Genomic DNA, 13,553 nt, shown 5'->3' with positions numbered 1-13,553 from the left:
GAAAGAGGCTTTAACTGTGCAGCCAGTGAACGTGAACCCAGTCATGTCAGCATGAACCCAAGTAGCAAGAGGGAATGGGAAAAGAAAATTATTAATGTGCAGAATAGCAAGTGTCAGTAAGGTAATGAACCTATAAGTATTGCTATTGCACATGCAAGTACAGCAACACAACTTCTGCTTAACACAACCCAGACAATGAGAAGAGTCTCTGTTCATGAAAAAGTAGATCCAAATTCAATTTACAACAAAGGAAAGGACTGCGTGGTCATAAGCAAGTGACTTGACATGTCTATACCATCTTTATCCTGAATAGGATGTGAAAAAGATACAAGTGCATTTCTTTATCTCATCCTTTGCTTGTCAATTATAAGCTTTTTTACTCAAGAACATTTGACATTAAGAAGTGTTTGCACATCTGCTCAAATCTCAGCTCTTGACCTACTTCTAAAACATTTACCTAGTGATTATTAAATGAAAGGCATTTAGTATATATGCAGCTTACCACGCTAGCGGTTGCTATATGGGTGAGAAAGTGAAGAATACAACACAAATAAGAAATTATTAGGTATTAGAAAGTTTCAGATTTTCTTTGGGAAACAAACTCACATTGCAACTTTTTAATGATAAGATCTTAAAAAGAGAGGACATCTTAGAAATACCTAGTAACTTTAACTAGCAACATATAAGTAGGACAGAGCGTATTCTAATTGCACACTGATGACAACAAAAGGTGAAACAGAAAAGGCTGAACATGTCAGCGGCTTTTTAAAAACTCATGAATAAATATTCTAACCAGTTATAACCAATATTATCAAAGCGGACTCTCCTAGAACTACAGATGCCATTCATAGACCTTTGAGAATGTGATGATATTGTAACTGAATGCCTTTGTCTGATGCTACTTTGATCATTTCAAAACCAGCCGATAATGCCTTTTGATGGAGTGCCACTCCAGCCATTTTTATTAGCTTCCCTCAGCCATTTTATTATAAACTTAGAACACAGATCATGCCAGTCTTGGTTAAACTAAGTGAGCTAAACCCCAAAACAAACCAACCTCCCAACCAAACCAGATTAAAGGTGCTGATTTTTATCTACTGTCTGAAATGTATTATGAAAAACATTCCACAACAACCTACTGTGGATGCTCCCCTCTTCTGCTTACCATACCACCTCAAGGCAGTCTGCTGGGTGATGCTCAGCAAACCTTTCTGTTGCTGATTACTTTGTAATGTGTCGATGTTCCACTGACAGCAGTTATGAGTGAGTGATAAATGGATTTAGATTTTTAAAAATCAACAACTTTGGAGCAGTAAGGAGTGATTTTCATTATTATTATTATTATTGCATATAAAGAACATTATTTTGGCAGGAATAATTTATTTTCATCAGACTTACCAGTTTACCCAAGACACAAATTATTAATGAGATGATCTTAGAGAGCAAGGCCTTTCTTATAAATATATGACTGATCAGACTGCTCCTTAATCCTTTCTTCTTTTTTTAAGTAATCTAAACAAGCTCCTCACATCAATGCTGACTGTGACTGAGGTGGATCTGTGGCTGAGGAGAAAATACTTATTTTTTAAAAGTAAGGTGCAACTCATTCATCTACTGCTGCTAATAATTTGCTGTCTTTCCAGTCTGTCTTTCTATAGAAGCAAAGGTTACATGTTAGTGCTTGTTGTGAGGCGAAGGGGGATGCATCTGTGTATTCTTGCAGCCTTTGGGCATGCTAACTGATTTCAGTTGAATTCAAAGGGAAGTTGAATTGAGGGATAAGAAACCTCAAAGATTATTATGTTCTCACAAGTGCAAGGAAATAGTCAAGCTGCAGAGAGACACAGTGAAAGGGGGAGGCTGTAGCCTGAGACTGAAGCTGCTTATACATTAGGAAACACATACAATGAATGAGAGGAGTAGAAAGAGGTGATTTTTTATAAATGCCCAATTGTGGAAAAACTTCAGTTGGGCCTCAGCCAATCATTCCCCCAGATATCTATAAGCCATGAAAGTACAGAAAACTTCTATCCACCCTAAAAAGAGACATAAACCTGACTTCATATTCCTTCACGGAACTATGTTGGTATGGTAGGCTTTAGTCCTGCCAATAACAGTGTTTATATTAAAATTACAGATGTTTAGAATATTTCAAGAGTTGTCAAATTACCCCCAAAGCGCTATTTACATCTTTAAGGAATAAAAAAAGAAATGCTACAAATAACTGATTCAAATAAAGAACGATACCCCTAACTCTACAATACTATGAAATTTTTTACACAAGGGTAAGTGAGGTTCCAAGTACCACAGGCAGAGGCATCTCCTGCCTCATTAACAGCTGATCTAACTAGGAGGCTAAGTCATACACCTCAAAAATTTCATCCCGTGATAGAAGTTACAGGGAACAGTGTTTCACTTCCCACACTCCGACCTCCCCTGTCAATAGGCCTTTAACTTGGCTAAGCGTTGCGTGGGATCCCAGGAGCCTGCACAGGTAGAAACTCTGCTCTGGCACTAACCTGGGGCATTAGGAGCATCTTCAATGGAGGAGAAAAGCCACTGCTGGAAGACAATATGCACATGACAACACCAGGTTGGGGAGAGAAGATAAGCTGGCAGGGAAGTAAGCACACAGCAGGGCACAAAACCAGCACTGCAGATGCACAGCCAAGTGCCCAGTGATTTTGGCACTAGCCATGTTTGGAGTCACAATACAACTACAGCACCACTAAGTCCCAGGGTTGCAGAAACCACTTTAACTGTTAGAACAGTGGGAGTCAACTGTGGAGTGATTTGGCTGTGCAATTTGGGAGGGCTCCAACTTTTCTTTGCATTAACTTCCTTATAAACACATACTTCCTATTCACAGAGATTATACTAGAGGCTTAGGCTATTAAGAACGTAAGTTTCCAAAATTATCTCCCAAATTTATCTCTGAATGATCGAGAGAACAGGACAGCAATATAATGCTGCTGGCTCTGTTATTGGGTGTAGTTCCAGCCAACTACAGATAACATCATGGAAATAGGAAATCCATAATAAGTGCGTAACAGTCCAAATGGAAATTCCTTTGGTCACTCCACTGCTGACAGTTACCAGGACTTCTACTGGCAAGGAAACACTGAGAAACAATGTGCTGTTGCTAGCTATGCCAGTGAAAGCAGTTGCTGTAATGATGAGGACACATTTATGAAATGACATTCACCAAATCAGAGCTACCACAGAAAGTAATCACCAGAAACCACTACTAAAACTCACTCCTGAATTGAGCTAAGCAAGGCTACTCTCAGAGGAGTTCTTCAAAATATCATACACCAAGATGAACACCTTATACACCAATATCATACACTGCAGGAGAGAAAGAAACATGGAAATGCTCACTGTAAAAGGGCAACAGAGCAGCAGACAGAAGGAGAAAACAACAACAATCACACACATAAAAAAAGGCAGGGATCCTATGAAAGAAAACTGGAACAGGGATGCTGGATGAGAACAGATGATGACTATCTGAACAGGGAGTACTCCTCCAAAAGAAACTAAGTTGGGTGAAGAATCCCTAAACTGAGAGCAAAAATTAACCTCAAAGTGTCTATTACCTGCTTTCTATGTAAGCCAACTGAAGCTATAGCCCAACATTGCATCATGTTTCTCCTGAAGAAATGCAGGAACTTCTATTACAAAACCACCTTTCTGGAACAGCAGCTAGTTGCCACTTTTTTCTGTGTCCCCTCCAACTTCTCCACAGTCTGTACATGGCTGGGACTGCAGGAAGGAAATTACAAGCTCTCCCTGCCCATGTCATATTATTCTGAGAGGAATATTGTTTTAGAGGCAGATAAATTCTTGAAGAGATTGGATCCACGATAACTTTAGCCAGCTATTGTATGCTATTACTACCCACTTATTCTCATTTCCTGCTCCTTTCTTATCTAAATTTTAAGACTTGGCAGTGTTGCTTTTCCTGAGAAATTTAGCTGTATGTGGTCAAACCCACTGTAATTCAACTGTGGCACATGGAGATTTAACAGATGATAAACACGCATGGACTTTTCCCACACACTCTCCCAGAAAATCTTAATAGAAGTGAAATATAATAGGAAGAAATCTGGTATTCCTCACTCTGGTGAATAAAATGCATCTAGTTTCTGATTTCAGTTAAGACCTAGTCTTTCACAAGAAGATCTGAATAAGCAATGGCATAAGCACTAAAGCACCAAATGAATGAGACAATTAATAAAGTCTTCCATGGATGACTAGAAGAATCTCAAAAGTAAACAGCAAACCATATCTTCAGATAACCTGACTGCTTGCATGCTAGATTTGCCCACCTATAGCAGATGAAGTCCAGGAAAACTATGGTCCTATAATCTATGTACAACAAAAGTGACAAACACTTTACATTAGGGGTGCAAATAGTGTAAGCACTTTCCTTCTTTAATTAATCAAGATGCAGAGTCTAAAACCACTGCTGCACTAGTAAGGATCCAAACACAGACTGTGGTACTAAATGGGAAAGCAAATTTAGTGGATAAGGTTTTTTCATTTGGCTGGTTTTGAAACCTAAGCATGCACCTGGTAATTAATTACACACCTTTCTCACTGCCTCTACTGAATAATTAAAACATGCACTGAGAGAGAAGGCATAGCTCAAGTCTCTAGACTCTGATTTGGCTCAAGATAAGGCAAATACTAATATGAGCTAGATAACTGATCATTTACCTTGTTGCTATCTCAGAAACAGAAAGTACAAATCAGAGCAGAACTCCTCAGAGTAGGGTGAGTTTATGATCAGAGTTCCACTAAATCTGGTTCTCCTCTGGAGAACTGTGTCATATACATGTTTAAGTCAGAGGGCAAAGACTCCCTTCAGCAAAAAGATCAGAGGGAATCAAGGTTTCTTTCTTGTTGTCACAAAGCTAAAACACAGAAAGGCCAAACAGTTCCTTTTTCAATGGAAAAGGAACTTAATTTTTTTCTGTAATACACTGCAGTTGCAATGTGAGTATGTTTTACTACTTGTCAGTTAAAATTTTCCGTCAGGTTCTGGGTCCTCTTAAAGTACCCACCTTTCCTACACAATCAATGAAGGAGAAGAAGGTGCATCTCAAAGACTTGGGGGTGGTGATTGATGAGAAACTTGACATGAGCAGGCAGTGCGCGCCTGCAGCCCAGAAAGCCAACCGTATCCTGGGCTGTATCAAAAGAAGCGGACAAGGGGGGGTGCCCCTGCCACTCTACTCTGCTCTTGTGAGGCCTCACTTGGAATATTGTGTCCAGTTCTGGTGTCCTCAGCATCAAAAGGACATGGAGCTGTTGGAGCAAGTCCAGAGGAGGGCCACGAGGATGATAAGAGGACTGGAGCACCTCCCGTATGAAGACAGGCTGAGAAAGTTGGGGCTGTTCAGCCTGGAGAAGAGAAGGCTGCGTGGAGACCTCATAGCAGCCTTCCAGTATCTGAAGGGGGCCTACAAGGATGCTGGGGAGGGACTCTTCATTAGGGACTGTAGTGGTAGGACAAGGGGTAATGGGTTTAAACTTAAACAGGGGAACTTTAGGTTAGATATAAGGAAGAAGTTCTTCACAGTGAGGGTGGTGAGGCACTGGAATAGGTTGCCCAAGGAAGTTGTGAATGCTCCAACCCTGGAGGTGTTCAAGGCCAGGCTGGACAGAGCCTTGGGCAACATAGTTTAGTGTGTGGTGTCCCTGCTCAGGGCAGGGGGTTTGGAACTAGATGATCTTAAGGTCCTTTCCAATCCTAACTACTCTATGATTCTATGACTCACCCCACCTAAGAGGGTGTCAGAACACAGAGGTGATACAGACTACTTACAGTACCACCTTCCTCCCCTGACTGACAGGAACACTAAGCATTTACTTCGGAAATTCCGGTTTACTGCCTGCTGAAAAGCTAAGTGTTTTGGTGACATAGCCTGGCTCACAGCTCTAAATATTCCTTGCAAAGAGTGGCAAAGTTTTTTACCGTTGCCCTTGAACACTCCCTTCCTCCCCAAGATTAGTCCAAGAATATTATTATAGGTTCCAGGGGAAGGCAACTATAATTAAGGTTACACAATGTTTTCCACTGAGATTCTACTTTCAACTGTTCATTCATTTTGAATGGATAAAACTCAGATTTCAAACGTCATGTAAAGAAGTAAAAAAAACCAAAAACCCACTTTTTTTTTTGATGATTACTAGACTCTCTGCCCTGAAGAGCAGGAGTTGATATCCTGCACCAAGGTAATAAAGGTAAGAGCCTGCTCCTGCTAGAATCTCAAATCACCTCTTCCTAACAAAGACTTGTTAAAATTCAGCAGGTACATGCTTTGAGGATTCAATTTATGCTGAACGTCTGCCAGGTCAAGGGGTTAGAAATGACTTTTCGTTGCTGTTCTTCTCCCCGGCAGGCGATGACCACTGCAATGCGAAGTAAAGGCAATGAGGCAAGGGGGACTGATGTTCTTTGCTGTTCTCTCTACATTGTTCCTACTGAAGCTAGGGGCTGAGCTCTGGAGAAAACAAAGGCAGCCACATACATCACAAGGGACGAAGGAACAACCAGAGGGAACTATTCAAGCAATAGTCTGGTGAAAAAAAGGAAGACGAGAACATTCTTACGAGAGAGTTCTCAGGACTCTGGCTGGGGTGTTGATCAGAAAGGAGTCTGAAATCAGTATCTGGGAAGATGTTGGAGAAATGAGGTACAAGAGAAATGAAACTTCTGCAGTCAGCTAGAAAACATGCCCCTGCAAAACATGGACTTGAACATTTGACCCCACTGGAGCAGACAAGATGCATGAGAATGTATTACAAAGCAATTTCACTTACCTAATTCGCCCATGTAGAAGTCTGAAACTCACCAATGAACTTCCTGAGCTTGACAAGGTGCAAATAAAGTGTGTTTGGGTTTCCTTGTTTCTTTTTTTTACTGGCTTTTGTTGTTGTAAGTCTTAAAAATCAGATCATTGCTTTAAAGACACATTATAAAGATCAATTCTGTGAAACTGAGTACTCATATTAGAAAACCTTAGATTTTACACAGCCTTTTCAAGCTACTGTTTGATACTTCATTGACATGGCTGTCTGCAGTTCTCCTCTTCCTTCCAGAAAGATGCTCAGAAGTAGACCTTTATTCTAAAAGACTCAAATAAGGTGCCAATTGCATTGATCCTGGTTACATCTTGTGACCATCTCTCCATTTTGTTTTCCTTTCCTCTGCATACTGCTGCTATTTAAAAAAAAAGGTAGTAATTTAGGTTTAGAAAAAAAAATTGATGGTGGTTCATCAATGCACCAAAATCAGACCTTGCTGTTACTTCATTCCAGGCCTCTTTCAATATATTAGGTAATTAGGTAAACCTTTCCATGTAAAGTTTGTGCCTGAAATAGGAATGTTAAGTTTCTAAAGAACCATAGAATGATGGAAAAATGGATGTGGGAAGCCAGGCTCTCCCTTTTAACTTTTGTTTACACTGTGCTAGTACTCTCAGAAAAAAAAATGGAGGCAGCCAGATGGGCTGGAAAAAGAAATGTGAGAGAAGAGCATGGGCTTCCTCTCCTGTGACCCCTCATGCACAGCATCTATTGCCACAAGCTCACAGGGCAGGGTGAAAGCTGGGAGATGGGAGAAAGGCAGAGGAAGATCTGCACGTGGATCCCAGTCTCTCATCCTGTCCCTTTGCTTCTGCTTCCCAGCCCATACAGCAATCACAATATTGTGCTGTTTGATATAGGCCCTTCCACAGCCAAAGTCATCTCAGCCTGGATTTATAGATTCTGCCCAGAGCATCTGATAAAGAGCTATTACAGCCACCCCTTCCTCTCAACCCCCAAATCTTTGAGATGATCTCTAAGAAAAGATGCCCTCAAACAGCTCTTTAAAAAGGAACCATTTGCTTCATAACTGGGCCATCAAAATCCCATACCTTGTTGCCCAGACCATTCATTCTTTGTATTTATACTTCAATCAGATTTTTGATAGGCAGTTTATGTAAAATAATCTCAAATATCCTTGACTGCTGTTTCAAGTGAAAACAGTACGTCCTACATTGAGACAAATTTTGTATTCAATGTCTGAAATACCTGACAGGTATTGTGCCCTGCTAAGAATGATGATAAAGCTGAAAGCCTGAAGGCTTCACTGAATACAGTGGATTTGTAATTTCATTGCTTGTTTTTACTTTTGAGGCTTTATTGGAAACATGCTCAAAACCCAGGAGATTCTGAGGTTACTCACTACTCAAGGCCTCCAAAAGGAGCCCTGCCACTGAAACTTTAAAATTAAACAGGTTCGGAAAAGAAGAAAAGGGAAAAAAGAAAATCCAGTGAGTTTTGCAGAACTGCTTCTAGTGTGCTGCTTACCAGGGTCCAGCGTCCCTGGTAAGTGGCCAGCTCTAAAGACAAAAAGTATAATCCTTTGACAGATACTGTAAGGAACTCGGATAAATCAGTTTTGTCTCTCCACTGCCTCTTGGAATATAGCTAACATTGAATAATAGGAAATATTCTCATATTGGGGAAGGGAAAAATAGGAACAGAATATTGATGATTGCAAAAGATTATGATCTGAAAGCATCAGCAATATTACAAATATGATTTTAATATGATGTGAATTGCAAGCACTTGATACAGAGGGGGATAATGTATTGATTTTCCTTATTCTGCACTATGCCTGTCAATGGATGTCACATACACATACCAAGGAAACTACAATATGGAGAATTATTTACGGAATAGCCTCTTCACACACACGTATCAACTGCAGCATCATAATGGCTAGAGTTGCACCCAAAAGACAAAACCACATATTACATGTTGTAAGTGATAAAGCTGGAATTCCTGTCATCATTTCACCACATTTTTCATATCCTAAAGGGACAACTAATGGAAGCATTTTTGGAAGCAACTTTTTTTTTTTCTCTCTTTTCCTCATTTTAGGAAGCAATAAACATCATACAGTTTATCACTACAAGCCACTGATTCCACTTACAAACTAAGTCATTAAACAACAGCTACTGGCAGTTATTTTCCAAAACAGCATTGTGCAATGTATATTAAAGCAAACACACCGAAACATCTGAAATTGCCTCTGGTTTGCTCAAAATTCTAGGGACATTAGAGAAGCTGAAAAGCAGCAGCACACAGAAGTCCAGTATCTCCAAACTTCTGGTGGCCAGAAAACACAAACCCATAAGCACATGCTTCCATTTTACAACAGCCAGCAAGGCTGTGTCAGCACTAGCAGGAAAAGAAAAAGCTTTACAGCTACACAGGCAACTTTGTAATCTTCGTATCTCAAAATTGTGGCATTTCCAATAGAGGCTGCTTTTGATTCACCATTTGCTTTTACCACTCACTTTGTTTCACACTACTCTGTCTCTCCTACTGCTAAGTCTTGAAAGAAGCCTTTCAAAGATCAATCCAGGCCATTAGGATTCTGGATGTTAAAATCGACTTTTTCTGTTCTACTTGTTCTTTTGAAAGGCTTAGAAGTGATTTGTGGCAATCAGCATAAAGGGATTTGATTGTCAGAGTTTAACTAAGTGATGTAGAGAAGATTCATCAGGAGAAAATTGCTAAAATCATAAACTAAATGGCAAACAGAGTTTTTGTCTGCCTGCTCTTAAAACAAACTAGGTTCCTTTAGACATGAAAATCATTCTGAAAGCTTCTACAGGTCGCCAATGAAAAGCATAGAAATGCACAGCATAATCTTTCAAATAACACTCTGCAATAGTAATCAAACAAAAAGGATCAAGCACCACAATGACTATCAAACAAGTCTGATGACCTTGTTCACGCAAACCTCAAAACCATAGCTGCCTAACTTAACTCAGGTAAAATACATGAGATGTAGTTGAAATGTCGTCTCTTTTCCTGTGGAAATTATGGCTTTTTTCCCCCATCTCTTTTGCCTGGCTGCTCTTTCCTTCCCAGTCTGCTCTCTCAAATTGCCCTTCTTTGCAACTGACCTTTCTCCATCTGCCTACAAGTAGAGAGCCCAGCCGGAGGGTCCTTGCCGCACTACCTAGTCAGTGGTGGTGAGGGAGGGAAGCCTGTGCTATCCAGCACTATTCCAGAAGCACCTCCAGCAACAGATGGGCAGTGGGGAGAGAGAAACAGTCTCTGCCGAATGTATGTAGCACCAAAGATACCTAAAAAAGCACCTAAAGACAGCTCTTGGTGAGAGTACCATGGAGTTAAGCACTGTGTGTCCTCGTTTCACATTGTTATTTTTCTGTTCTGAATTTCTGGGCTTTCATTTGCCATCTCATAAGAAAAAAAAAATCAGCTGCCTTTATTTTTTCAACCTCCACTTGTATGAACAATGTTACACAGATCAAAACTAGCACAGGTAAAAGATCTATTTATTTCTTATCCTGATGGCGTAGGTTATTTTGTATGCCACTGCCACTAATTGCAAGGCTCTTGCTTTAAATCCCAGACAATCCTACCAGACAATCCTACCACCCTACAATTTCCCAAGTCAAAATTATTACCTTCCATCCAACACAGCATCTAACTTCAGTTCAAGGCTGTTTGAAGTTAATTTACTGGATATTAGCAGGATAGAACTTTTCTCTGTTTAAAACTACAGCAAAATCATAGAAGTAACTTTTGTGATGGTGCTTCAACCTCATATACCCACATCTGCTCATTTATTTTTTAAGTTTTCTTCAGATTTTTTTCCTGGGCTTTTCACCATTCTTCTGTGACTCCAACGTATTGTTAGCTTCAAACAGAACTGATGTGTTAATCTTCTCAGCTTTCATATCAGTTATGTGATATAAAAGCACTCAAAGTCACTTACATTTTAGTCTACAAAAGCCTACTACACTTTCATACTAACAAGTTTGTACAAATACCAGGTTTGTTTTTTTCTTTTTAAAATCATATTTGTATCTGTGAAACTTTTCCAATCTACTACTCAATGCTATTTTGACATAATAATGGTTTCATGTTATTAGTTTTCCTGTATCTGGTAATTTACTGTAGCTTACACACTTTTCTATTTATTGGAGACATAAAAGGAAAAAAAACCCAACATTTGAAATGCCAACACAAATGAAATTTAACACAGAAAACTCAGAAACTGTTCATTAATGGTAAAATATGTGGTTATGAAAAACTGCACACAAAGTCATTCACTCACTGAAATACTGCAGAGACTAAGGGATTTTTGCAAGGTACGGACAAAATGATACACCTCAGTTTAATACAGGACACTGTATTAACACCTTGCAAAACAAACCTGCACTGAAGCCATCTCAGTCCTCTGCTCTATTACTCTTTGTAAACATTACTTTTTTTCTTTAGAATATCTATATCTTTGCCAAAAGACAAAAGGACCCTACCTGTGTAAACGTACAGTATTAATATAGACATTAAACACCTAATCTGACAATACTAAATATTAAGGTCAGGAATTACCAATTACAGACTTTAAATATGATTGTTTACTTGGTATGATCCAAATCCAACATACAAACAAGTTGTGTTTCACAGAACTGCAAGATACATTTCTTTGCTGACTGACCAGAACATTTTCTGACAGTTTTGCAGTGACCTTTTTTATTTGCTAGTGACCTAATTTGAATGTTGTAGATACATTTTTTAAACTTGTATAGAAAATACACTGCAGTATTCATTAAAACCAATGATGAAAGCTTCTTTAGAGAATACAGCATCTGGATTTATTTCATGATCAAAACTGGTTTGCTCAATGTTTTCTTTTTTTTATTCATAAGGGTCATTTAATCAGAAATCTTTACATCTTTTAATTACACATTCCTGATAACATCAGCCTCAATTTCTGCATAACTGTAATTTAGAATTTAAAAGAATGGGTTTTTTTTAAAGCATAGTAAAGATTTTATCAGGTATTAATGGCAACCACCATCAGTCCAAACAAACTTTATTTTTAATAACAGGAGGTAATAAGAATTGCCATCTGTAAAAAATGTTTATACTGCTTTCACTATATTTGTATAAATTTGATACAAATTATTTAACATATTTTTTTAATTTATACGGTCGTAGAAGGTTGTTAAAATTTTAAGTCTTATGAAAGCCTAAGAAATTGTTAAAATAACTGTTATTTACCTTGCTCAAATTCTACAGCCAGTGGTGACACTTCCAAGGTATCACATATCTATCTCAGAAACTGTTAGTGCTAAAACACACAGTTGCAAAGCCCTTGCATGCAGAAGTGACTTGTAGCTGGCATGCTGCTGGTTAAGCTCTCTGCTAAATCAGGACTGGGGCTTATCAAGCATTTGCAACTGGCTTTAGACCCTTCTGTTCCTGGCTTAGCTCACAATGCAAGGGATATGTAAAAATCTCCACATACCTTCTCATACAGTCCAGTGCTCGAATAAAGAAGTCTTTGTGAAGCTGATGCTCATCCCTCAAGATGGAGCACTGCTCCAGCGTCACTGACATGGATGTCCGGTCTTTGGCACTTTTGCAACAGGTGAAACGGACTCCATTCAGCTTACGGCAAATCTGAAACACAGGCAGATGTCAAACTATTGTCCTTTCACACTGTGTGTTCTCTACACACTACGCAGACTGTGAAACTCCCACAGTTTTGCAGTCACAGACAAGGAATACAGAGAACTGAAGTATTTCTCAAGAAGAAAAAAGCTGTAAGAGGTAGTAATTCCAATGGCTATTGACGTGTGTCTTCGCAGTTACATCTACCGTGGGGATTTTAATATTCTAAGGATGACACCCATGCTGGCCTGACACAGTGCCACAAAAAGTGAAAATATGCTGAAAAGAACTGCAAATTTATCTTTTCATAGAATGGCTTGGGTTGGAAGGGAACTTAAAGCTCATCCAGTTCCAACCCCCTGCCACGGGCAGGGACACCTTCCACTAGAGCAGGTTGGTCAAAGCCCCGTCCAACCTGGCCTTGAGCACTGCCAGGGATGGGGCAGCCACGACAATGTTTACAAATTTGCAGCATTAACAGTCCACTAAAACAGCACCAAAAGATCATAGCTACTGCTCTATAGTCCATTTCCAATTTGTCCAAATGACACATTTTAAAAGCAGATCTTCAAGGCTTTCACTAGGAGGACAAACGTACAAATAACCTGCTCACTGAAGAAAAAAAAGCCCTTATTTATTTTAAGAGCATGCTGCACACAATCTTGTACTGCAATTGCAGTCAAGTCTATCTCCTGCCCACCCCAACACCACCCCCTCAGCAAAGCAAGACACTGGTGGTGGATCTAACAAAAATAAAATCAAACTCTACTACTCTTAGTGCTAAGCATTTTAAGCAAGTCACTAAAATGTGTGCATGGACTACAGCTTACCAAACCATTGCATTCAATATCCTGAACTTGAAATATAAAGTATTTGTGTTAGCCTAGACTATAAAAAGAAAAGTTGTCTCAAGTTTTTCCTCACTTTCTGTAAGAACCACCCTATTCAATCAGAGCTTAACTGTCTGAACACCTAATTAATGCTGAAAAGCAAAGGAAAATCTTCAGCAAGTCTTAACTCAAGCTCATGAACATAGAGGACTAACTTCTTATGAGGGT

General features: G+C 39.3%; 1 protein-coding gene across 1 annotated transcript in view; it reads right to left on the bottom strand.

The window, feature by feature from the left end:
* LOC104410650 (type II inositol 3,4-bisphosphate 4-phosphatase-like) overlaps positions 1 to 13,553 on the bottom strand; it is a gene marked incomplete at its 5' end in the record, with an annotated part of 76,009 nt that overhangs the window by 16,315 nt on the left and 46,141 nt on the right. The window contains 1 exon segment of the mRNA XM_010020886.1: positions 12,350 to 12,504. Coding sequence (XP_010019188.1) covers positions 12,350 to 12,504 — 155 coding nt within the window.

The sequence above is a fragment of the Nestor notabilis genome, unplaced genomic scaffold (assembly GCF_000696875.1).
Source record: "Nestor notabilis isolate BGI_N333 unplaced genomic scaffold, ASM69687v1 scaffold5418, whole genome shotgun sequence".
NCBI classification, from domain to species: Eukaryota; Metazoa; Chordata; class Aves; order Psittaciformes; family Psittacidae; genus Nestor; species Nestor notabilis.
This window is presented reverse-complemented; position numbering and strand designations above follow the sequence as displayed.